General features: G+C 47.0%; 1 protein-coding gene across 1 annotated transcript; it reads right to left on the minus strand.

Annotated features, from left to right (window-relative positions):
- Positions 1 to 203: 203 nt before the first annotated feature.
- LOC310844601 (potassium voltage-gated channel subfamily A member 1) lies at positions 204 to 6,102 on the minus strand. Its single transcript, XM_083738823.1, has 2 exons — positions 4,586 to 6,102; positions 204 to 4,044 (listed from the first exon to the last, which is right to left on the minus strand). The coding sequence occupies exon 2, from the start codon at positions 3,322 to 3,324 to the stop codon at positions 1,843 to 1,845; it is 1,482 nt and encodes a 493-aa protein (XP_083594949.1). The 5' UTR covers positions 3,325 to 4,044; positions 4,586 to 6,102; the 3' UTR covers positions 204 to 1,842.
- Positions 6,103 to 22,636: the final 16,534 nt, after the last annotated feature.

Raw genomic sequence — 22,636 nt, forward strand, 5'->3', positions numbered from 1 at the left:
GGAAGAATGGGCCAATAAGGAAAACAAACAAAACGAACACAGAGTGCAGCAAAGTCTCTATAAACAAACTGGGGGAAGACTGGGTCTTGCGGGAGTAGCATTTGTCAAAGGCAAATGTTAGGTTGCAATGTCACTCCGCTGCAGGGTGCAGAATACAGGAGGGAATTAGGTCTGCAAGAGTGCTGGTAGTCTGTGCCCTCTACTTTACACATTGTCCCTCTCCCTGGCTTTTTCTGCTTTGCCTGCATTTGGCATGGTCGAATCCTGCTATTGTCCCAATTGACTCATCCATGCCTACTCAGGTTCAGCTCTTTTCATAGAGGCACTTTCAGCAGTCCAGTGGCTGTAAGGATAAAGGCACTAAGCAACTATCTAAAATCAATTGGTTGAGTCTCTTCAGCAAGTCCTAGGGGAATACAAAAGTCTCTAAGGTTCAAACAATGACTGCGAAAATAACTGGGCTGCAATTTGGATGCATATAATCGATAAGTTTCATTTTACATTCTAAGAATGCACCAAAAGGCATGCTTCTGCACCTTTTTTTCTGCTCTAGGAGATACAGAATATTTAGACATTGCTATATATAAACTGGACTTAATTTTCCATATAGCTTTCCCTTTAAGGGATGGGATATGTGACTTTCTATTAAGGCCCGGACAGAAGCCAACTCATTTCCCTGAGCAATGCAGGAAAACAACAAGTCTCTCTAGTATTCTCTTCCTGGCCTTCATCCTAACAAGCTTTTTTTTTTTTGTATTTATTACTGAAACCATGCATTAATTAATGTTGAGTTACACCTTAGTCAAATAGGCCATAATGCTGAATATTTGAAACATGCTTTGATCTCCAAAAGTTATTGTTCCCATTTGACTAACATATGCACTTAAATACAGTACTTTTAAGTTACTAATCAGATACTTAACAAATAAAAAGGAGTGCACTTTGGTGAATGCAAATTGAAACAAAAAAGGGCCTATTTTAAAGAAGATCAATTCAAACAAAACCTTATCCCCTATCATCTGAGGTAATGTTCCAGGCATGCAGTTATAAAATAGATAGTATCAAAGTCAAACATGCTTATATTAAATTCTATTGTGCTATCTTGCAACAAAGGGGCTAAAAAGTTTTGCATCCATTTCTGAAGAAGGGAAAGAAGTATGTTGAAACCATCTGCACTTAAGAGACCTTAGCAGCATTGCAGATGTTCCATCTTCCCCCCGACACACAGAATAATTCTTCGATTTTAATAGTGTATACAGCAAAAAAAAAAAACAAAAAAAAAAACCTGGCATATTTTCATAAGGTGCTGTGTGTGAATCTGTAGATCAGAACTACAAAACTTTTCACAAAGGAAGGAAATGTATATGTCGGTCAGTCTAAAGAATGACAAATACTTACTGCACATTACTGCTGAATATTATTTGGATGCATTTTCTTGGATGCACTGTGCAGTTTTGTAGAAACGTTTCCTTGAATCCATGCATATTTTAAGTATTTTTTTTAGAGTCCTCTTGAGCTGATTTTTTAAAACGGTTGGAAACTTAAAAGTTATGGGGAAATGTCTAGGGCTAGAAGCATACAATTTCTATTTATAACTAGGCTAGTCCAAAGAGTTATAAGTAACCATTTCCACCACTTGGAAAATACCCTTTTAAAAGAAAACAAAAGGAAAAGTGAAATTCTTTCATGGATCCTGAAAGCTTATTGAATCGCTGAGCAAAAATTCGCAATGCAACAATGCATTTACGAGGTAAAGCATTCGAAGAGTAAAGCATCTACAAAGTGTGACTGCTGGTCACTTAAAGTCTTCAAGCTGCCAATGTTTCTCTTTTCTACATGTTTTTAAACATCAGTCAGCAGCTTGCTTTTGTTAACACAGTTTTGGTTGGCTATGGTGTAGTTGCCAGTTCTGAGGTTAGCCTCTCTAAAATTGTCTATGCTATTATTCATATCCTCTTCAATTTCCATGTACTCAGATTTGCTGATTGTGGAGGAGCTACGGCGACTCAGATCACTGTCAGATGCTAAATTAGGAGAGCTAACTTTAAGTAACTGAGCCTGTTCTTCCCCTTCTGTTTCTCGGTGGTAGAAGTAGTTGAAGTTGGACACAATGACAGGTACAGGCAGGGCAATTGTCAGCACACCAGCAATGGCACACAAGGAGCCCACGATTTTGCCTCCAATTGTCACAGGGTACATGTCACCATATCCTACAGTGGTCATGGAAACCACTGCCCACCAGAAAGCATCGGGGATGCTGTCGAAATAGGTGCCAGGTTCCTCAGCTTCAGCAAAATACACCGCACTGGAGAACAAAATCACCCCAATGAAGAGGAAAAAGATTAGTAACCCTAACTCCCTCATGCTCGCTTTGAGGGTTTGTCCCAAAATCTGGAGGCCCTTAGAATGTCTGGAGAGTTTGAAGATTCTAAAGACTCTTACCAGTCTGATGACTCTCAGGATAGCCAGAGAAGTGGCCTGCTCTCCCTTTTGAGGCCCCTCCTGCTCAGCCATCTCTGTACCCAGAGTGATGAAGTATGGGATGATGGCTACTATGTCAATGAAGTTCATGATGTTCTTGAAGAACTCGGCTTTGCTGGGACAGGCAAAAAAGCGCACCACCAATTCAAAAGAAAACCAAATGATGCACAGAGTCTCCACCACGAAGAAGGGATCAGTAAAGATATTGGACTTGTAATAGACTGTCGAGTTGTCGCTGCGGTTTCGGGGTCCCATATACTCCCTGTCCTCTTTCAACGCTGGCAAAGTTTCCAGGCAAAAGATCACTATAGAGATGAGGATCACCATGACGGAGACTATTGCAATGATCCGAGCTGGCCCAGAGCTCTCGGGGTATTCAAAGAGCAGCCACACTTGCCGCTGGTACTCCTTCTCAGGCAGGGGCCTCTCTTCCTCTTTGATGAAACCTTCGTCTTCCCGGAACTTCTCCATGGCCTCCTCTCCCAGTTCATAAAACTTAATCTCCTCCGAGAACATGTCTAGAGGCACGTTAACAGGCCTGCGAAGCCGCCCTCCAGACTGGTAGTAATAGAGGATGGCATCAAAGCTGGGCCGGTTCCGATCAAAGAAATATTCGTTCCTCAGGGGGTCAAAGTATCGCATGCGTTTCTTGGGGTTACCCAGCAAAGTGTTGGGAAACTGGGCGAGGGTCTTCAGCTGCGTCTCAAATCTCAGGCCAGCAATGTTGATCACAACCCTCTCACAACATTCGTGGTCATCGTGGGCCCCAGGTCGATAACTGTCCTGGGGGTGACCTGGCAAAGCAGAAGTCTCGTCCATATTCTCCCCGGCCATCACCGTCATGGCAGCTACGGGGTGGGAACGACAGACTCACTGGAAGACGTGATGGAATGCGGAAGGAGAAGAGTTCTGGGATCAGAAGCCGCCAGAGCTGAAGGAGAGTGAAGAATTGAGGACTTCAGAGGAGACCGATACTGGATTTAGATGCAGAATCACAGCATGGAGAGGGGCTAAGGAGAGGTGAGGCCCTTGGTGTGGACAGCTCCCAGAGCAGGAAAACAGGATGGAGAATGGGGATTAGGGCTGGGAAGCTCAAGGATAAGGGAAGAGGGGTAGGTTGAACGGCATCCAGGCTAGGCGGGGAAAGGACCTATAGGGCGCTGGTCATTGGGGAGGGTGGGAAGAAAAAAGGGAGAGAGGTTTTCCAGCTTCATCAAAGGACAAAGGGATGGCTGGGGTCTCTTAGCACACATGCAACACAGCAAGACTGGGGTCCCTTCGGAGCAGTTTCCTTCTGTCTTTTAATGCAGTCCTTTTGTTTTCCTCCAGGATGTGACCATGCTGCTGCTGCTGCTGCTGTGCTGCTGCTGTATTGCGGCTGCTGTCACACACTTCCCCTCAATAAAATAAATAAATAAGCACGGTGACTGGAAGGAGACTGCTTGAAATGCCGACTCAGCAATATCCGCGGACTTCCCACTTTGCTCTGGAATGGCCCCTTCCTCTTTGTTTTTATTTTATGTTTTTAAGGAATAAAGCTCACTTCGAGGCAACTGGTAGATACTGTAAAGGGACAAGAAGCAGATGCATAAAAACACCTCTCTCTCCCCTCCCCAAGACACAAATGCACAGCAATTCCAGCGCTGTCCAACATCATGCAACTTTTTCTGCAGCCCAACCCTTAAAGAAGCAGTCCGGTAACGTAAATTAACATACTTCCATGCACACATGAATTTCGAATGGGTGCCCTTCACGAAGTCCTGTGTTCCTGCTCGTCGCAACTTCTCAATCCCTACTTAACAAGACTTCCTCCGCTTCGCAATTTTTGCCTTACAGCCCACATCCGCCTGAACGAGCAAAAAAACCAAAAAAACAGAGGGGTTGGAATACCACGATCTTTCTTAAGAAGAACAGAATCCGGGGAGAAAAACCTCTCCAAATATTTATTGGCGCGGGGGGTGGAGGAAAGAGCGCGCGGGAAAGAAAAGGCTTTGCAACTAGTAACTGTGCCACCGCACACAGTTCTTTGAGCAGCGCCCCCCACCCCGAAGCCAACCCCGCGCTGCAAGGAGCAGGCAACTTGCCTCGGAGGAGCCTTCCTTACCTGGCGCGGGGAGGCCGGCGGGGGCCGTTGCAGCAGCAGCAGCGCAGGCGAGGAGCGAGCGAGCCCCGGCCGGAATGCGTCAAGGCGCTTCTTCGCCTTGCAGTTGCAGCAGCAGCAGCATCCAAGACGCAGCGGCGCACACTCGCCGCCGCCGCCGCCTCCTCCTCCTGCTCCCTCTCGGGGAGAATCTACGGATCGCTTTACAGAGCCGCTTGCGAGATGGTGAAATATTCATACAGCGAAATATTCATTGGGCTGCAGCGAGAGGAGGCTGGCAGTTCAGGAGGAGGCATGGGCAGGCAGCGCACCGAGGGGGTGGGCGAGGGGAGGAGGGGGAGGAGCAGGAGGAAGAGGAGGAGGGACCGGGTGGTGGTGGTGATGCGGGGGGTCCCCTTCTTCTCTCCAAGCCCAGCGGGATCCGGGGGCCTCGGCAGCCGGCTCCCTCTCCTCGCTCGCCCGTCCCGGACGCGGCTCAGGCGGACACTGGCCAAGGCGCATTGCTGCTCCTGCGCGCGGGTCCCCCCGGAGCACCGAGGGAGGGAGGGGCGGGGGCAGCCGCCGCCGCCGCAGGACACGCGGCACCTGGCAGGCCGGCAGGCGGCGGGGACGGCGCGCAACGGCGGCGGCCAAGGCGAGGCACCTCTGGGCGCACAGACCTGGGCGCAAGGCAAGCGGGCAGGCGGCCGGGGCGTTGCGAGAGCCGTCTGGCGCTGGGTGGGGGGCGTCCTTTCCCCAGGCCACGCCAGCCGGCCGAGACCTTTGGCCGCGGGCTGGGGAGGCTCCTTCGCGCCGCCTCCCCTCCGCGACCTTCGCGCGGATTCGGCATTGCGCACCGGAGAGGTCCCCCCCGCTCCCCGACGCAATGCAGGCAGCGCCGCCAGGCGCGTTGCGGCGCCGGACCCGAGGGCGCCCCCGCTCGAGGAGAAGCTGCCGCCGCCGCCCATCTGCCCTGCGAAGCCGGGGAGGGGGTGCCTCGCACGGCACCCCCGCGGAGCAAGCCCGTCGCAATGACCGGGGGAGGGGCGGATGGCAAGGTCGGCGGCGGCCCCGGGTCGAGTTTGGGCGAAGGAGAGGTGCCTGGGTGAGTGGGGGGGCCGCTTCTCCCCCACCCCCAAAGGGGTAAGTGCCTATTGCCTCTGTGGACGTTTGCTGGAGAGTTGCGGCGAGCCCCCACCCCACCCCAATACCGCATTGCCCTGCTCCGGTGCATCTCCTGGAGCGGGCCCTGTGCCTAGGCGCGCAAGAGCCGCTCTCCGCCTTACATCCTCCCTTTTCTCGGGATCCAGAGACCCCCACCCCACCCTGCGGCACTTGGGCCGCCCCGTCGAGCGCCCCGTTAGCCGCGCTCGTTCGCAAGGCGCCCGCCTGTTTATGGGACTCTAGCTGGTCGCAGCATATAGGTTAGTGGGACATTCCCGCGCTCTCCGGCCCGAGAGCGACGGTGGGGGCGCCGTCAGGCCCGCGGCTGCTTCGGCTGCCTTCTAGCCGCTCCCTTGGCTAGTGGTTTCACGAGGGCAGGGAAATGCGCCTTCTCCCTCCCGCCGCAGCAGCAGCAGCAGGCCCGGGCTGGCCAATGAAGAGGCATGCACCTGCAGAGCATCTGAGCTGGTGCAATTCTCTGCGCCTCAGCACCACCGCCGCCCCCCGCCTCCACTCCGGCAAGGAGCTGCTGCAATGGAAGAGCCGCACAGGAGCGCATGCACTCCCGTCTGCTGCGGGGGCTCCGCACAGAGGCATTGCAGCTAGATCGGATTCTGCCACGTCAGCCAAGAGCGGCCGCCAACCTGATCTCAACTTGGGGCTAGTCCGCGCCGTTCTCCTGAGTCGCCGACCACCTCGAATTGAGGTCATCGACTTCCAACCTCAGAGAGGCATTCTGAATCACGTGCTCGCTAATGGACTGCTTCCCTCCCTCAGGGACATGGCAATGAATTCAGTAGACTGGTGGATACTGGGGGGTGGGGGTGGGGATAGGTGGAGAATGACTTAATCCATAGCAGCAGCACATTTCAGGGGAAATTGCCTTTCTCATGCTGTCATATCATTTACTGAATTCATTGAGTCAATCGGATCACTTGGGTGGTACATGCGCTGGTTATCTCCCGCTTGGACTCCTGCAATGCGCTCTACATGGGGCTACCTTTGAAGGTGACCCGGAAACTACAACTAATCCAGAATGCAGCAGCTAAACTGGTGACTGGGGCCATATAACACCTGTCCTGAAAGACCTACCTTGGCTCCCAGTACATTTCTGAGCATTACTCAGAGTGTTGGTGCTGACCTTTAAAGCCCTAAAGGAGTAGCTAAAAGAGCATCTCCACCCCCATCGTTCGGCCTGAACAATGGACACTGTTGGTTCCCTCACTCCGAGAAGTGAGGTTACAGGGAACCAGGCAGAGGGCCATTCCAGTAGTCAAACGGCCCCAAGGAACACCCTCCCAGCAGATGTTAAACAGATAAACAGGCAGCCCTGTTCAGGGAAATTTTTAGTGTGTGATGTTGTACTGTTTCTTTGTTGTTGTTTTTTACAACCCTGTCAGATGGGCAGCATATACATAAATAAATAAATTAGTAGTAGTAGTAGTAGTAGTAGTAGTAGTAGTAAAAAGGTAAAGGGACCCCTGACCATTAGGTCCAGTCATGGCTGACTCTGGGGTTGCGGTGCTCATCTCGCTTTACTGGCCAAGGGCGTACAGCTTCCGGGAGATGTGGCCAGCATGACCAAGCCACTTCTGGCAAACCAGAGCAGCGCACGGAAACACCGTTTACCTTCCCGCCGGAGCGGTACCTATTTATCTACTTGCACTGGCGTGCTTTCAAACTGCTAGGTTGGCAGGAAGTAGTAGTAGTACACCTATATTATTTACTGTGCCATGGTGACTTGCTCCCCAAGTAACCTCAAATGGAAGGGAGATGGCAATTTCACAGGGTGACTTCGATAAATCATCATTGTGGACTGCCAGTCTAGATTGAATCTAGGGGCCACTATGTTGTGGTTCCAGCCTTCCTGGAGGGTAGGGCTCAAAAGATGCTGCTAGACTGCAGTTGGAATCCATGGCTGTTACTTTATGGTGTACTGTGGGATGTGAAACGCAGAGCAGTCAAATACAACATTCCTAGAGTGGACATAAAAAGGGGATGTCTGGACCAGCCAGTCAGAACTTCCTGTTTCCTCCTGGGCTGGGACAGACTTCGTCTACATGTGACTAGAGGTGGGCATGACCTTACCTGTGCAGGTAACAAAACAGCAGAGGGCAAGACAGCCATCTCTCTCTCTCTCTGACTCCATTCCTTGAAGAAGCAACATCTTCTTAGTCTGAGATGCTTTCTTGGCTTCCAGCCAAGAGAGGACAAAGGAACTATCTCCTTATGGGATAGATTCCAGGTGTATATATTTTGTAACTTAAGTCTGCCTTCTGGGATCCATCTGTGAACAGAATGTGTGTGAGTAAACTCTTATACTTTTATACAAGACTGTGTCGTGTCTAATCTTTTTATGTGGTAATAAAGGGGACTTACCAGGAAACTTATTTTAGAGGCTTAAACAAGCCTGGCAAAGACATTATCCACAAGTTTAAAAAGGGGACTGTTACTCTGCTAAATTGTAGAACTTGCTAACACAAGTTGGGAAGGATATAATTAAACAATATATCCTCTCCTGCCTCCCTGAACATTCCCACATGTACCACACCCATGGATTGGGGTTGTAGTATTATCTAATTCAATACATCGATGATCATGATACATTGATTGACTGGCCAGCTAAACCAGATGAAAGTAGCCGATTGGTCTCAAACCCTCAGTGAGTTAGAGCCTGCATGCAAAAGACAGACAGCAGCAGATTGAACGGATGAGACCAAGAGTGCATCCAAGAAGGTGGTTTCTGCACATGCTTATAGAGCGAAATGAGGGGCAGATGGGGCTCATCAACCTGGGAAGGTAGCTTATCTAGGAGAAGGGAAGCTCTGGTCCTAAACCTCTGCTGCCAAACAAAAGGCTAAGGATTAAACCCTACACAAATCTGGAGTGGAATCCCAAAGACAGTTGGATGGCATCTTGTACACCTCCTTCAAGTAACTCCTACAGCCAAGCTAGTGCCCAACATATTAGCATATTTTTCGCTCTATAGGACACACCCGACCATAGGAGGCACCTTGTTTTAGAGGGGGAGAACAAGAAAAAAAATTCTCCCCCTTCTCTTCCTTCAGCGAAGCGGCAGGAAAAACGGAGCCCCTTCCATTTCTCCTCCCGCTTCGCGGAAGGGGCACTGTGCAGCTCTCCCTCTCTGATGAAGCCAGGAGAGTCTTGCTCTCCCGGCTTCAGTAAAAGGAACCCGAAGCCTTCAGAGCACAGCGCGAGTTCCCGCTGCGCTCCAAAGGCTTTAGGCAGCTATCCCTGAAGCCTGGAGAGCGAGAGGGGTTGGTGCGCACCGACCCCTCTCGCTCAGTGGCGTAGCGTGGGTTGTCAGCACCCGGGGCAAGGCAAGTAATTTGCACCCCCTAACCCGTGGATTTGCGCCCCCTAACCCTAACCCCCAGATGTTGCGCCAGGTGCGGCCGGCCCCCCCTGCACCCCCCACGCTACGCCACTGCTCTCGCTCTCCAGGCTTCAGCGAAAGCAACGCGTAGCCTCAGGGAGCGCTCCCTCTGCGCTTTGGAGGCTTCGTGTTGCTATCACTGAAGCCAAGGAGCTTGCATTAGCTCCATAGGACGCACACACATTTCCCCTTCATTTTTGGAGGGGGAAAAGTGCATCCTATAGAGCGAAAAATACGGTACTTTGCTTTCCTTTGGACCACATCGACAAGGCTGGGCAGCCCAGGACTTCCATACACACTGCCCAGTCTTGCCCCCCAGGGAAGTCACTTCAGTGCTGCTAATGCAGTACTGATAGTCTTGCTTTCTCATTTGATGAACTGACAATAAATTTTAAGTCGGGAACAAAATCAGATGAGCTTAGAGCAAAGAAACATATGTTGATTGAGTGTGTTACATTTGTCGTCAAAACAGATACTTCTTGTCCCCTTCAACAAATGAAAAGAAATACCATATAAAAGGTGTTTTACATACCACATTTACTGTGACATTTATCGCAACACCACAGTGGTGCAACTTAAACAGCAAAAACGTGTTGTCATGTGTGGCATTTAAAACTTGTATTAGGACTCTGATATTTTCTTCTCTGGTATTTTAATCATGTTTAATCATGAATAAGTTACAATGGAATATTTTTGACTGAGCCGGGGTCGGGGACTTAATTCCAATGGGAATTTATTTATTTATGTAATTATTTATTATTAAATTTCTTTACAACCCCTCATCTGAGGATCACAGGGCCGTTTACAATATAAAAACACAAAAAATACATAACATAATAACAAACAAAGCAATAACATAGTGTTCTTCTTCTTTGGCAATCACTCATAGTAGAGTAAGATTGTCTTCCATGAATATGGCCTTAACAGTGAGTCTGTAAGTGAATGTGGAGGCCAATTCTGGATCCACACATCCTTCCACAGTGGGGACATAGGTTTCCAGGAAGGAATTGATCACGGTGAGGATTTCCCAAACATGCCTTCCTCTTAGCTTGTTTCTCCCTTTCGTCCTGAGTTCATGCTTCTTCATAGTCAATGACACCTTTGGTAGAGGCTATTCTCCAATATAGGGATGTGGGTGGCGCTGTGGGTTAAACCACAGAGCCTAGGGCTTGCTGATCAGAAGGTTGGAAGTTTGAATCCCCGCAACGGTGTGAGCTCCCATTGCTCAGTCCCTACTCCTGCTAACCTAGCAGTTTGAAAGCACTTCAAAGTGCGAGTAGATAAATAGGTACTGCTCCAGCGGGAAGATAAACAGCGTTTCCGTGCACTGCTCTGGTTCGCCAGAAGCGGCTTAGTCATGCTGGCCACATGACCCGGAAGCTGTACGCCGGTTCCCTCGGCCAATAAAGCGAGATGAGCGCCGCAACCCCAGAGGCGGCCACAACTGGACCTAATGGTCAGGGGTCCCTTTACCTTTTACTCTCCAATATAGCGCTCGCAGGCCAATGTTTCCCAGTTGTTGTTCTTCAACATCAACTTCGTTGGACTGGTCATGTTGTTTAGATGGCTGATTATTGTCTTCCAAAGCAACTGCTCTATTCCCAGCTTAAGAATGGAAAGCGTAATGCCGATGTACAGCAAAAGAGGTTTAAAGACGCTCTTAAGGCAACTAAAAAATAAATAACATAGTGTATCTTGATTTTGTTAAGGCTTTTGACAACATCCTCCATGATGTTCTTATGAAGAAGCTGGTAAAATGTGGGCTGGATGAGGCAACTGTTAGGTGGATTTGGAGCTGGTCATTCAGACCAAACCCAAAGAGTGCTCACTAACAGTTCCTCATCATCCTCCAAAAATGCAGGGTTCTGTCCTGGACCTGTTGTCATTCAAAGTCTTTAGAAAGGACTTGGATGCAGGAATTGATGGGATGCTCATCAAATTTGCAGATGACACCAAACCAGGAGGGGTAGTTAATGCCACAGAAGACAAAATCAGCGTTGCATACGATCTTCGTAGATTGGAGAACAGGACCCAAGCTAACCAAATGAATTTCAATAGGGACAAATGTAAAGTTCTGCACTTAGGCAGGAAGAACCAGCACAATATAAGATGGGGGGGGTGGGAACCTGGTTTACCAATAGTACATGTGAAAGTGATCAAGGAGCCTTAGGAGACCACAAACTTAACATGCGTGATGCAGCAGCAAAAAAAAAAAGAGCTAATGCTATTCTAGGCTGCATCAACTGAAGTATATTGTCCAGGTCAATGGAAGTATCAATAATTCTGCCTTGGTCAGACCACACCTGGAGTCCTGTTTCCAGTTCTGGGCACCACAATTTAAGAAGGGTGTTGACAAGCTGGAATGGGTGCAGAGAAGGGCAATCAAGATGATGGAAGCCAAGATGATGGAAACCTAGAAGCCAAACCTTATGAGGAACAGTTGAAGGAGCTGGGTATGTTTAGCCTGCAAAAGAGGAGACTGAGTAACTCCATTGGCATTTTAAACCTGCCTGAACCAAGTTGCTGTACATCAGGCTTCCTCAAACTTGGCCCTCCAGATGTTTTTGGCCTACAACTCCCATGATCCCTAGCTAGCAGGACCAGTGGTCAGGGATGATGGGAACTGTAGTCTCAAAACATCTGAAGGGCCGAGTTTGAGGAAGCCTGCTGTATATATTATTCTTCAAGACACAGAGTGAGTAAATGTTATTTTTACTTTTTACAAGACTTGTGCATATGCGGTTATTATTTTAAGGGTGAGAAAAGTGGATAATACCAGAAAAATCCAGCCTGCCTTAAAATATCCCGAGTTACTTAAGCTAAAAAGGCTAAAATGATTCAATCTAAGCTTCCCTTTTAAGCTACAAAGGGATAGCACTCTGCTGAACTTACAAATGTGAAGAAGGAAGGATAATATCTAATAGATATATCCTCTCCTAGCATCTAAGCAAATCCCAACATGGACAGGGTCATTAGGGTACAGGAAACCTAGTCCCAAACCACTTACGGCCTTAAGCATTGTGAACTGGGCACAGGAAGAAGAAGTGGTGTTTGGATTTGATATCCCGCTTTATCACTACCCGAAGGAGTCTCAAAGCGGCTAACATTCTTCTTTCCCTTCCGCCCCCACAACAAACACTCTGTGAGGTGAGTGAGGCTGAGAGACTTCAGAGAAGTGTGAGTAGCCCAAGGTCACCCAGCAGCTGCATGTGAAGGATCAGGGAAGTGAACCCGGTTCATCAGATTACGAGACTACCGCTCTTAACAACTACACCACACTGGAATGTATTTGTAGCCAGTGCTGCAGGCACAAATGTGACGTTGCATGTTCAAACCTTTGTAGACCTCATTAGCATCCTGGCAGCTACATTTTGCTATATGGTATTCAGAGGTCTGGGACGCGGGTGGCGCTGTGGGTTAAACCACAGAGCCTAGGGCTTGCCAATCAGAAGGTCGGCGGTTCGAATCCCCACGACGGGGTGAGCTCCCGTTGCTCGGTCCCAGCTCCTGCCCACCTAGCAGTTTGAAAGCACATCAAAGTGCAAGTAGATAAATAGGTACCACTCTGGCAGGAAGATAAACAGCGTTTCCGTGCGCTGCTCTGGTTCGCCAGAAGCGGCTTAGTCATGCTGGCCATACAACCCAGAAGCTGTATGCCGGCTCACTTGGCCAATAAAGCGAGATGAGCGCCGCAACCCCAGAGTCGGCCACGACTGGACCTAATGGTCAGGGGTCCCTTTACCTTTACCTTGATTAAGAGGTAGCCTCAATTAAAGCTGTTTTTCTTAAAGAGAAGTTTAATCCCATCTATTATTATTATTATTATTATTATTATTATTATTATTATTATTATTATTATTTGTATACCACCCTGTAGCCGTAGATCTCAGGGTGGTACACAACATAAAATTGCAATATAAAAAAACAAAAAATGCATAATAAAAACAAAAAGCAGAAGTATCTTTATCCAGATCAACAGATCGTCCAGCCGACAAAATTTCTATATCTTTTGGATTAGGTTTCAGAAGATACCATGATCAAAAGCTACTAAGAGATTTACAAGCCCACCATTAAGTCTTGGGTGTAGGTATTTATCAGGGCTTCCAAAATGGTTTCTGCCCTTGCTCTGTTGTCCTCTGAAAGAGTGGCTTTACTACTTCCTTAAGAGCAGGTGAGATGACATCATTTACCACTACTGATGTACGGACATCCAAGTCTTCTACTCTCGCCTGGCTGCTTTTAAAAAACACAATCAAAACCATGACCCAGAGAACAGGTTATTTGTTTCAAACTTCCAAAGAGCTTATCTACATCCTCAGGTTGTACAAGCTGTTAAGGATGAAGAAGAAGAAGAAGAAGAAGAAGAAGAAGAAGAAGAAGAAGAAGAAGAAGAAGAAGAAGAAGAAGAAGAAGAAGAAGAGGAGTTTGGATTTGATATCCCACCTTTCACTCCCCTTCAGGAGTCTCAAAGCGGCTAACAATCTCCTTTCCCTTCCTCCCCCACAACAAACTCTGTGAGGTGAGTGGGGCTGAAAGACTTCAAAGAAGTGTGACTGGCCCAAGGTCACCCAGCAGCTGCATGTGGAGGAGCAGAGAATTGAACCCGGTTCACCAGATTATGAGTCCACTGCTCTTAACCACTACATCACACTGGATCTCATAACAGTATAAGATGGTCCACAAGCTACCAACATCTTCAATCCTGCCTTAATGGGGGCTTCTAATTAAATATAAAGGCAAGTGATGCTATCCACAAACTGCAAGGCAATCAAAGTGAGCTTTCAATGGTTCCACCACCTGCCCCACGAGATTGCTTGTGAAAAGGGCCATTTCCCAGCAAAAACAGCTAATCTGGCCAATATTTCATAAGATGCAATGATATTGAAGTCCAATTTCTTCACCATCACAGACTGAGCATTCAGATGAGATTATACCTGTGATTGGTTATGTGCTTAGTGAGTCACCTGCGCTCTCGAACTAGACCCATTTCGTTGCTTTCAATTCCTCTGAAAACCAAGGCTCTATGATGTGGTCAAAGACACTTGGGAACTGTGGGAATGTTGAGTGTGGCAGGACTCAACATTGTTGATTAATATCCTTCCTAACTTGTGCTAGGAAGTTCCTTTACTTAGCAGTGTTTACATTCCCCTTCTCACGCACAGCAGAAAACTTGTTGCAAACTCGTGTGAGTTTCTTAAGACAATACGCAATTCAATCTGGCTTGTCCAAATTGAAATGTGTTCTAATATTTTCCTGGTAAGATCCCTTGAATCCCTCCTAAAAGAATAGAGACACCACAGTCTTATTCATAAGCAATAAAAAGAAAGTTTACTCACGATCAGGCAGAGCACAGTGTGATACCTGAAGGCAGGCTTAAGGCTTAAAGTTATAAGTGTTATGTACTGAAGTTCTCACCCTGGGCCAGCAGGGGGATACTGTAGATAGTTATGCAAATAAGGGATTGAAAGTGGCGTTCAGTGATTGGATAGTTTTAGGAAATTGTTACAGTTACATTGTACTGGAGCTCTATATAAGCAGGCTGACTGAACCCTTCAGTTCAGTTCTGTCCTGGCCTGTGAATAAACAAGAGCTGTTTGAAGAATCGCTGTGTCGTCTGATATGTTCACCCACAACTTAACAATAAGCATATGAAAAAAGGTTTATCCCACATGTGGGTTGACCTAATGACTGCAGTTAGCAGTCTGGGAAGTTCACAGGACAAAAGGAAGATGGAAAAGAGAGTGACAGCGTGACTTGGCCTTTTACCAGGTCTGGAAAGGTCACGCCCACGCCCTGGAAAGAAGAAGGATGCTTCAGGCCAGGAGGAACAGGAAGTTTCGACTGGCTGGACCAAACATTCCCTTGCATGTCCACTCTAGGAAAACAAGGAATGTTGTATTTGACTGCTCCCAGTGGATTATATCCCACAGGAACAATTTTGTGTAAGAATCAACTCATCTCCATGTTTCAGGCAGAAACCTGGACCTCAACAGGATTGCTGACTAACTCTGCAAGAAATCCACCCCACCCCACCCCCCAGGACTGCAGAAAAGCTTCAGCATTCATCAGCCTCTAGGGTTGGAACATTATAACAGGTCACAAGTAGTCAAAAGGCAGGGTTAAAGGAGCTGTTGCCATTGTCCATAGAAGTAGCACCTCCTTTGACAGAAAACCTCGATCTTGGATAGGATGCAGTGGTTCTCATCCTGTGGGTCCCCAGATGTTGTTGAATTACAACTCCCATCATCCCTGAGTTCTGGCCTTGCTAGCTAGGAGTGATGGGAGTTGTAGTTCAACAACATCTGGGGACCCACAGGTTGAGAAAGGCTGGATTAGAGGCTTTGCATTTGGTGCAGGGCCAGAGAGAGAGGCTGCTGGTATATCCGTCACCTTGCTGTCCATCAGCCTTCATGGCTGAGGTGGTGTCTTGCATGGTCCTAGGGAGCACCAGTGCAGTAGTTAAGGGCAACTTCAATATCCAAGTGGTAGCTACTGTTGGGCTGGCTCAGGACTTCACACTGTCCATGCCAACCACAGGACTGACATTGGTCCAGCACAACAGGGAGGACACACCCTGGATGTAATCACCCTGAGGGATGTCAGGGATTAACCTAAGATAGGGGTAATGGTAGGATCATTACTGGGTAAAAGATGGATTGATTGAACCAATAATTTAGTGTGGCAGCTCCCACACTCTGGAACTTCCTTCCCATTGACATTAGACAGGAACCTTCACTGTATTCTTTTCTACAAAAAAAAATTCTCCTTATGCAAACCTACCCAGACATGTAATGCTGGTGCGTATTTTAATGCGTAATTTTAACTTAAAATGTGTTCTTTCAACCGTTGATTTTGCTTTTCTTGTAAACTTGTTTTTAACCTTGATTTTTATTGACAGTTTTAATGTATATTGCATATTCTTTGTAAACTGCTAAGAGTACTCGCAGTTAAATGGTATACAAATTTTGATCAGATCAGACCCTTATTATTTATTTATCAAAATTTGTATACCATTTAACTGCGAGTACTCTTAGCAGTTTACAAAGAATATGCAATATACATTAAAACTGTCAATAAAAATCAAGGTTAAAAACATCACTGTCTCCCCTACCCGCAGATCTCTGTCCTTAGACTTGAACATATAACCAGATCAAGAGTGCAACCTGCCACATCTGTAAGGTCTGAAATTATATGAGATAGGCCCATGGTTGTCACGGCAGCCATGTTGAAATTCCCCAAGAGCAACAGTGTTGTAGTCCTCTACACCAGCCCTGAAGGTACCTCAAGAGAGACTGGTGCTCAGTTCACTAGCAGAATCCCCACCCTATCGCAAGACTCCAGTGTCACGTAAAGGCATTGGAAACTCGTAGGCTGCAGAATGGGGAGTTAGGTCAGGAGACTGAATCTCTGTAGACCAATGCTTTGGAAATTTAACAAATAAAACAAATAGATATTGGGCATGTTTAGCTTGAGGAAGAGGAGGCTGAGAGGAGATATGACAGCCATCTTCAAACATCTTAAGGGCTGTCACATGGAAGATGGAGGAAGCTTGTTTTCTCCTGGAATCAAGCCAAGGGCTTCAATAGACAAGAATGGAGATTCCGACTACACGTATGAAAAAACTTTCTGATGGTAAGAGCTGTTTGACAGTGGAACAGATTCCCATGAGCAATGGTGGACTGTCATACCTTGGAGGTTTTAAAGGCAGAGGTTGGGTGGTCATGTCATGTGTGATCTAGCTGAGATTCCTGCATTGCAGGGTTTGGACTAGATGACACTCAAGTTCCCTTCCAACTCTCTGATTCTATGATTCTATTTGTGCTGGTCCCGTGGGCTAAGCAAGAGGCAGGGTCCGAGTCTAGTCCAAGGTCAAAGGTGCAGTATGGAGGCAGTCTGTAAAAGTTGAAGCTGGATGCAGGGCAGGTAGTCGAGTGAGATCAAGAGCTCCGGCAGGATAGCAGGACAGGGTTCAGGCAGGAACTGACAACCAACAAAGTTGCTCCCGCAACTTGGGGCTGAGGCTGGCTGGCTTTTATCTGCCCCGAGGCACAGGGCGGCCCCGATCCTCTGGTGACTCGCCTCTCCTGGCCTGGAGGTAAGCACTCCTCCTGTGGGAACTTACTTCCCTCCACCTCTCTGCCCTGAGCCTCTGCAGCTCAGGAGAGGCTGGAGAGTTACCAGACCCAGAGCAACCTCAGCTTCTTCTGACGGGGCTGAGAGTGGAGCACCTGCAGACAATGGGTCCTCCATCACCTCAGGAGCCAGAGCAGATTCAGCTGGTGCCTGCACCTGAGGATCCAGCACAGGTGAGGACCCTTCAGGCTCATGCCCCAGCCCTGGCTCAGCTGGTTCTGGAGGCGGGGAATCCTGTGCAGGCTGGGATTTCTCAGGTTCAGCATCCAAATCCGAATCCCAGGCCATCACACTATTATTCTTCCACACCCATCAACCTGTGGTTGTTCCTTCCCTTGATTAGCAAGGCATGGAGACAGTCACATCTCTACCTTCCTCCAACCATGTCTTAGTTATACAAGCAAGATTAGTTCATTCTTCCTGGAAGAGATTATTGATGATAAATGTGTTTCCATTTACTGATCTGGCATCTATTAACAGTGCTCCAGGCCTAAGGGGCCTGGAGATCAGCCAGTGATATTACCAAGGCAGGGACAGGCATAAAAGCAGAATAGCAATAGCAATGTCACTCCCTGATGCCTGAGTGACAGAAAGGAGACAGAATGACAAGATGGTTTACACAAACTACTAGCAGAGAGTGCCTGGCACTGCTTGGAATTGTTTTGGCCAACCATCTTGATTCAAAATGGTGCACAATGTGCCAAGTTTGGATATGATATCTCAAGAGGCAGCTATGCCCCAAAATGGACGTGGTCATGGCAAAATCACAACTTGGTCCACCATCTTGATTCAGAATATTGGCCGGCATCCAAATCATAGCTGTCAACATTTCCCCTTTTTTAAGGGAAATTCCCTTATTCCGAATAGGATTCCTCGCAAGAAAAGGGGAAAGTTGACAGCTATGATCCAAATGTCAATGAAAACTGCTTTCTGGTGATGATATTTCAAGAGGCATCCGAACCTATGAAGAACAAAGGGGCAGACAGACAAACCACTTTCCAAAATATATAGTAGACTAAGGTAGTATTCAAAACTTATGCACTTTAAAACCCCATTCATTTTTGTTAGTGAGAGAGCACATGACCAATCTGAACCAGTTCTTTTGCCAATTCCAGGGTGTTGGAGCAAGTAAAGAGCTTCCTGGAGTCGTCCAGGGTGCATCTGTTGGGAAGATAGTGTTAAGGAATCTCAAAAGTCAACTGAAACAGAGTCACACACTGTCAAAGGCATAGAGAGATGCAGCTGCAACCCAGCACAGTTACCATTGATTTCATGGGGCTTGCACCAAAAAACCTCCCAGTAAATTGTGCCCCCTGCTTGCATCTACCCTTCGTGCCAAAATTCCAGTTTTGGAATGTTATCTAGCTCATCTTTAATTCATGCAAAAATCTATTCAAGCAGAGTAATTGCTCCTGTGAAACAAAAAGCTCCTTGGTTGGTAGCCACATACTGAATCACTAAAAATTATTTCTGCTTCCCCAGGAAATTGAACACTGAAAGCATTGCTTGCAATGCAACATTTGTAGAAGGGAATCTCCTTTTGGTGAGCACACAAGTCGCCTTAAGAATGCCAAAGAGCATCTTTAACTCACTTTTTCCTTGTTGCTCACGTGAGATGCCTCATTAACCTGCCTTCCGCTCATACTTTGCTTTTTATTTTAAAAAATATATTATTGGAGTTTTCAAGAGAAAGATAAATAACCAAAACAAACAAGAGCAACTAAACAAGAAATACTTATTAATACAATGGCTGATTAATTGATCTACATTATTGTGTAGAATTGATTCATAAAATAGTCAAGTCAATATAAACAAAATAAGGTGAATTTTTTCTAAGATAACCAGCCACATATAACCAAAATGCTTAAGTCTAATTAATACATGAAGGGGTTAATGCCATAGAATAAGCTGTCCAGCCAGGCTTAGGTAGGTCTCTCCCCCTCACCGTGAGAGGAAGGAAGTCAATCCTATTGTTTCCCTTAGTCTGTCATGTGACATCACACAGAGCCTTCTCCACCAGTTACATTTCTATGGTCTGAGTCTGCCTCTCAGCAGTGTGGCCCTGGGGTCTTAACCCCTTCATATGCTTACTCGCAATAATATGCATTGTTAGATTTGGCTGCAAATCTCCCACAATAAACTTTTTTCCTAAGAACATTTTCTATCCTAGGAGGAACATAGCAACTTGAACATACTTTGTCGGCAGGCTGCCAATAGAGATTATTAAGTGGTGATTGATGATAGCCAGACATAAAGCTTGGCTATGAAATTTACTCTGGGAAAAAAGAGTAAACAGGGGATTAACCTCTAATCAAGAGACTGAGAAGCTGTCTGCTCCTGCGAACCCTGACAACTTGTGAGTGGAGGAAACATATTACCCAAAAGCCATGTAAGAGTCCTGATGGGAATTTCTCACTTATTTCTGAGACAGTTATAACTGAGAGAGATTTCTCCGTCTGCCGGTGGAAATTTACATTCCGTCAGTGAACTGCTTTCTGGCTTCAGGAAAAAGGCAAAGGAAGTCAATTGTTCAAGAACTAAAGACAAAAATCCTGCTTTAATTGTTTGACTCCATACAGTTTTAAACAAACAGGGTAGTTCTGTATCTTAAGAATTTTAATTTTCTTTATTTTGTTTTTTGTTTTCTCAACAAAAGTGCTGCCTAGAAATCAAAAGTAACTCTGCCACTTGGTACTTCTTCCATGTGAAAGGAATGTGCTTACTCTAATAAGAAATAATGCTGTGAAGATCTTACGGTGGAGACAGGATGTAAAGGTGGTGTCTCCCCTTCTCATTAACACCCCGGCACAGTTGGCTGGATATTTACAGTTTTTATTACATATGTACAAGAAACAGCTACAGTTCAGGATTATGCATCCGAACCCATCGAATCAGATTCGGGGAGCGGCTTCCTTCGATTCCCCCACCAACAAAGGAGGCAGGGAAATTGCACGAGACATCTTTGACCCTTATGTTTCATTTCCCTGTCTGTGCTGATTTCAAAGTCTCCTCCCTTCCAGAGTCTGAGCTCCCTTCCCAGGCCTCTGGGCAATGGAAGGGCTCTGCAACATCGCTGAGCCCTTCCTCCTCGTGGCTAATCTCCGCCTGCTCTTCCGCTTCCTCTGTCTCTGGGCAGCATCCCTGTCCACAGCATCCCTGAGTCCCTGTTCCGCCTCTTCTGTCACTTCCTCCTCCGAATTCTCCCTGACACAGGAGATGTAACGAGACTGAATTGCTCATAGGATCAAAAACATTCAGTATGGCAAGTACCCGTATTTTTCGCCCTATAGGGTGCACCGGCCCATAGGGCGCACCTAGTTTTTTTGGGGGGGGGATAAAGAAAAAAAATATCCCCCCCAGGAGCGGGGCTGGGTTGGGGGAAGCCCGAGCTTCCCCCGACCCCAGCCCCCAGAACAGGCTGCTATCCGCAAGCCTTGGGAGCCTGGCAGGAACTCCCGCCGGGCTCCGCAAGCTTGCGGAGAGCTGCCTGAAGCCCGGGGTGCACTCCGCTGTGCTCCCCGGGTTTTGGACTGCAGGCTGCTGTCCGCAAGCCTTGGGAGCCCGGCGGGAACTCCCAAGGCTTGCAGATAGCTTCCTGAAGCCTGGAGAGCGAGATGGGTTGGTACGCACCGACCCCTCTTGCTCTCCAGGTTTCAGCAAAAGCCTGCATTCTTTCATAGGGGACACACACATTTCCCCTTCATTTTTGGAGGGGAAAAAGTGTGTCCTATAGGGCGAAAAATACGGTAGATCTTTGGACATTCCACTGACTGTTGGCATCTTTTAGCAAATGCTTGATGAGCAAATAAAATTCATTAGATAAAAGTTTGATCCAATGGAGAATGAATAGCTTAGTTGGTTACAGCATGGTGCTAAATAATGCTAAGATTGGAGGATCGATCCCCGTATGGGATGGTTGCCTATTCCAGCATTGCAGGGGGTTGGACTAGTTGATCCTTAGGGCCTTTTCCAACTCTACAGTTCTATGATTTTTTGATTCAAAAATAAACCAGAGAAGATTTAAATGAAAAGCAGATTCAAAGATGATACAGCGACTTCAGAGAAGAATATAGATAAAGGACTGGCAGAATAGGAGGGTGAAATGGAAAAGTCCATCACACAGGTGGTTGGAGGAATAAAACAGCAAAATGGTGCTGTGGTGCTGGAGGAGTAGAATAAAGCTGTGAATTGAGAGATCTGACATCAATAGAGCTGAGATAGAAATGGCTCTGGGCACAATCTGGAGTGAATTCAGAGGGGAAAGCTATCAAATCTCTGGTGCTTTTCTTGGGAAAAGAATGGAGAAGCACAAATAGAAGAGATCATTTTTAGATAAGGATGGACAACCACAGCAAACACAACAGGAAATGAGAATGGAAGATACATAATTAACAGATACATAACAATAAAAGAACTATGGTATAATATCTCTTGGGTGGTGAGCCTCTTGGGCTTGCCGATCGGAAGGTCGGTGGTTCAAATCTCCATGAAGAGTGAGCTCCTGTTGCTCTGTCCCAGCTCCTGCCAACCTAGCAGTTCGAAAGCATGTCAAAGTGCAAGTAGATAAATAGGTGCCACTGTGGTGGGAAGGCAAATGGCATTTCCATGAGTTCTGGATTCCATGCGCTCACGGTGTTCCGTTGCGCCAGAAGCGGTGTAGTCATGCTGGCCACATGACCCAGAAAGCTGTCTGTGGACAAATGCCGGCTCCCTCGGCCTGAAAGCGAGATAAGCGCCACAACCCCAGAGTCGCCTTTGATTGGATCACAGCAGAGAGAGATATAGACAACGATGGAAAGATTTACTGTTTAATATGGATGAATGGTTGTTGAAGTTATTGGAGGCAAAGTTGGTATGCTTGATTAAAGTAAAACCATTGCTGACTTATAATAATTAGAGAACCCCTTGTGGATTTTTTTGTGTGTGAAAAGGAAAATGAACCAGCTTGAAACATTTGGGTCTGAAGAATGGGAAAAGGTTGCTTAACAGAAAGTAGAAGAGTTGGATGCCATCCTTGTGTGAATGTTTTGAATTATTTCTTTCAAAATGGACAGATAGAAAATCAGAAGTCCTTTTTATTTCTCTTCTCTTCTCTCCTACTTTCTTCTCTCCTCTTTCTTCTCTCCCCCCCCCTTTTGTTTTCCTTTGGTGTCCTCTCCTTTGAGCCATTATTGGGGTCCAAGGATTACACACACATGAAGGTGGCAGCTGGATGAAAGACCTCCCAAGGTGAGAGACTGGGAGAAGAAAGGAAAGTTCTCAGGTGAGAGCTGGGAGAATCCACCACTTTCTGTGGGTGACAAGGGTTAAGAGCTACCTCTGAGAGAGGACCTCTGAGAGAGCCAGTGTGGTGTAGTGGTTAAGAGCGGTGGACTCGTAAT

This window comes from Podarcis gaigeae (assembly GCF_964106915.1).
Source record: "Podarcis gaigeae genome assembly, chromosome: 5".
Taxonomy (NCBI): domain Eukaryota; kingdom Metazoa; phylum Chordata; class Lepidosauria; order Squamata; family Lacertidae; genus Podarcis; species Podarcis gaigeae.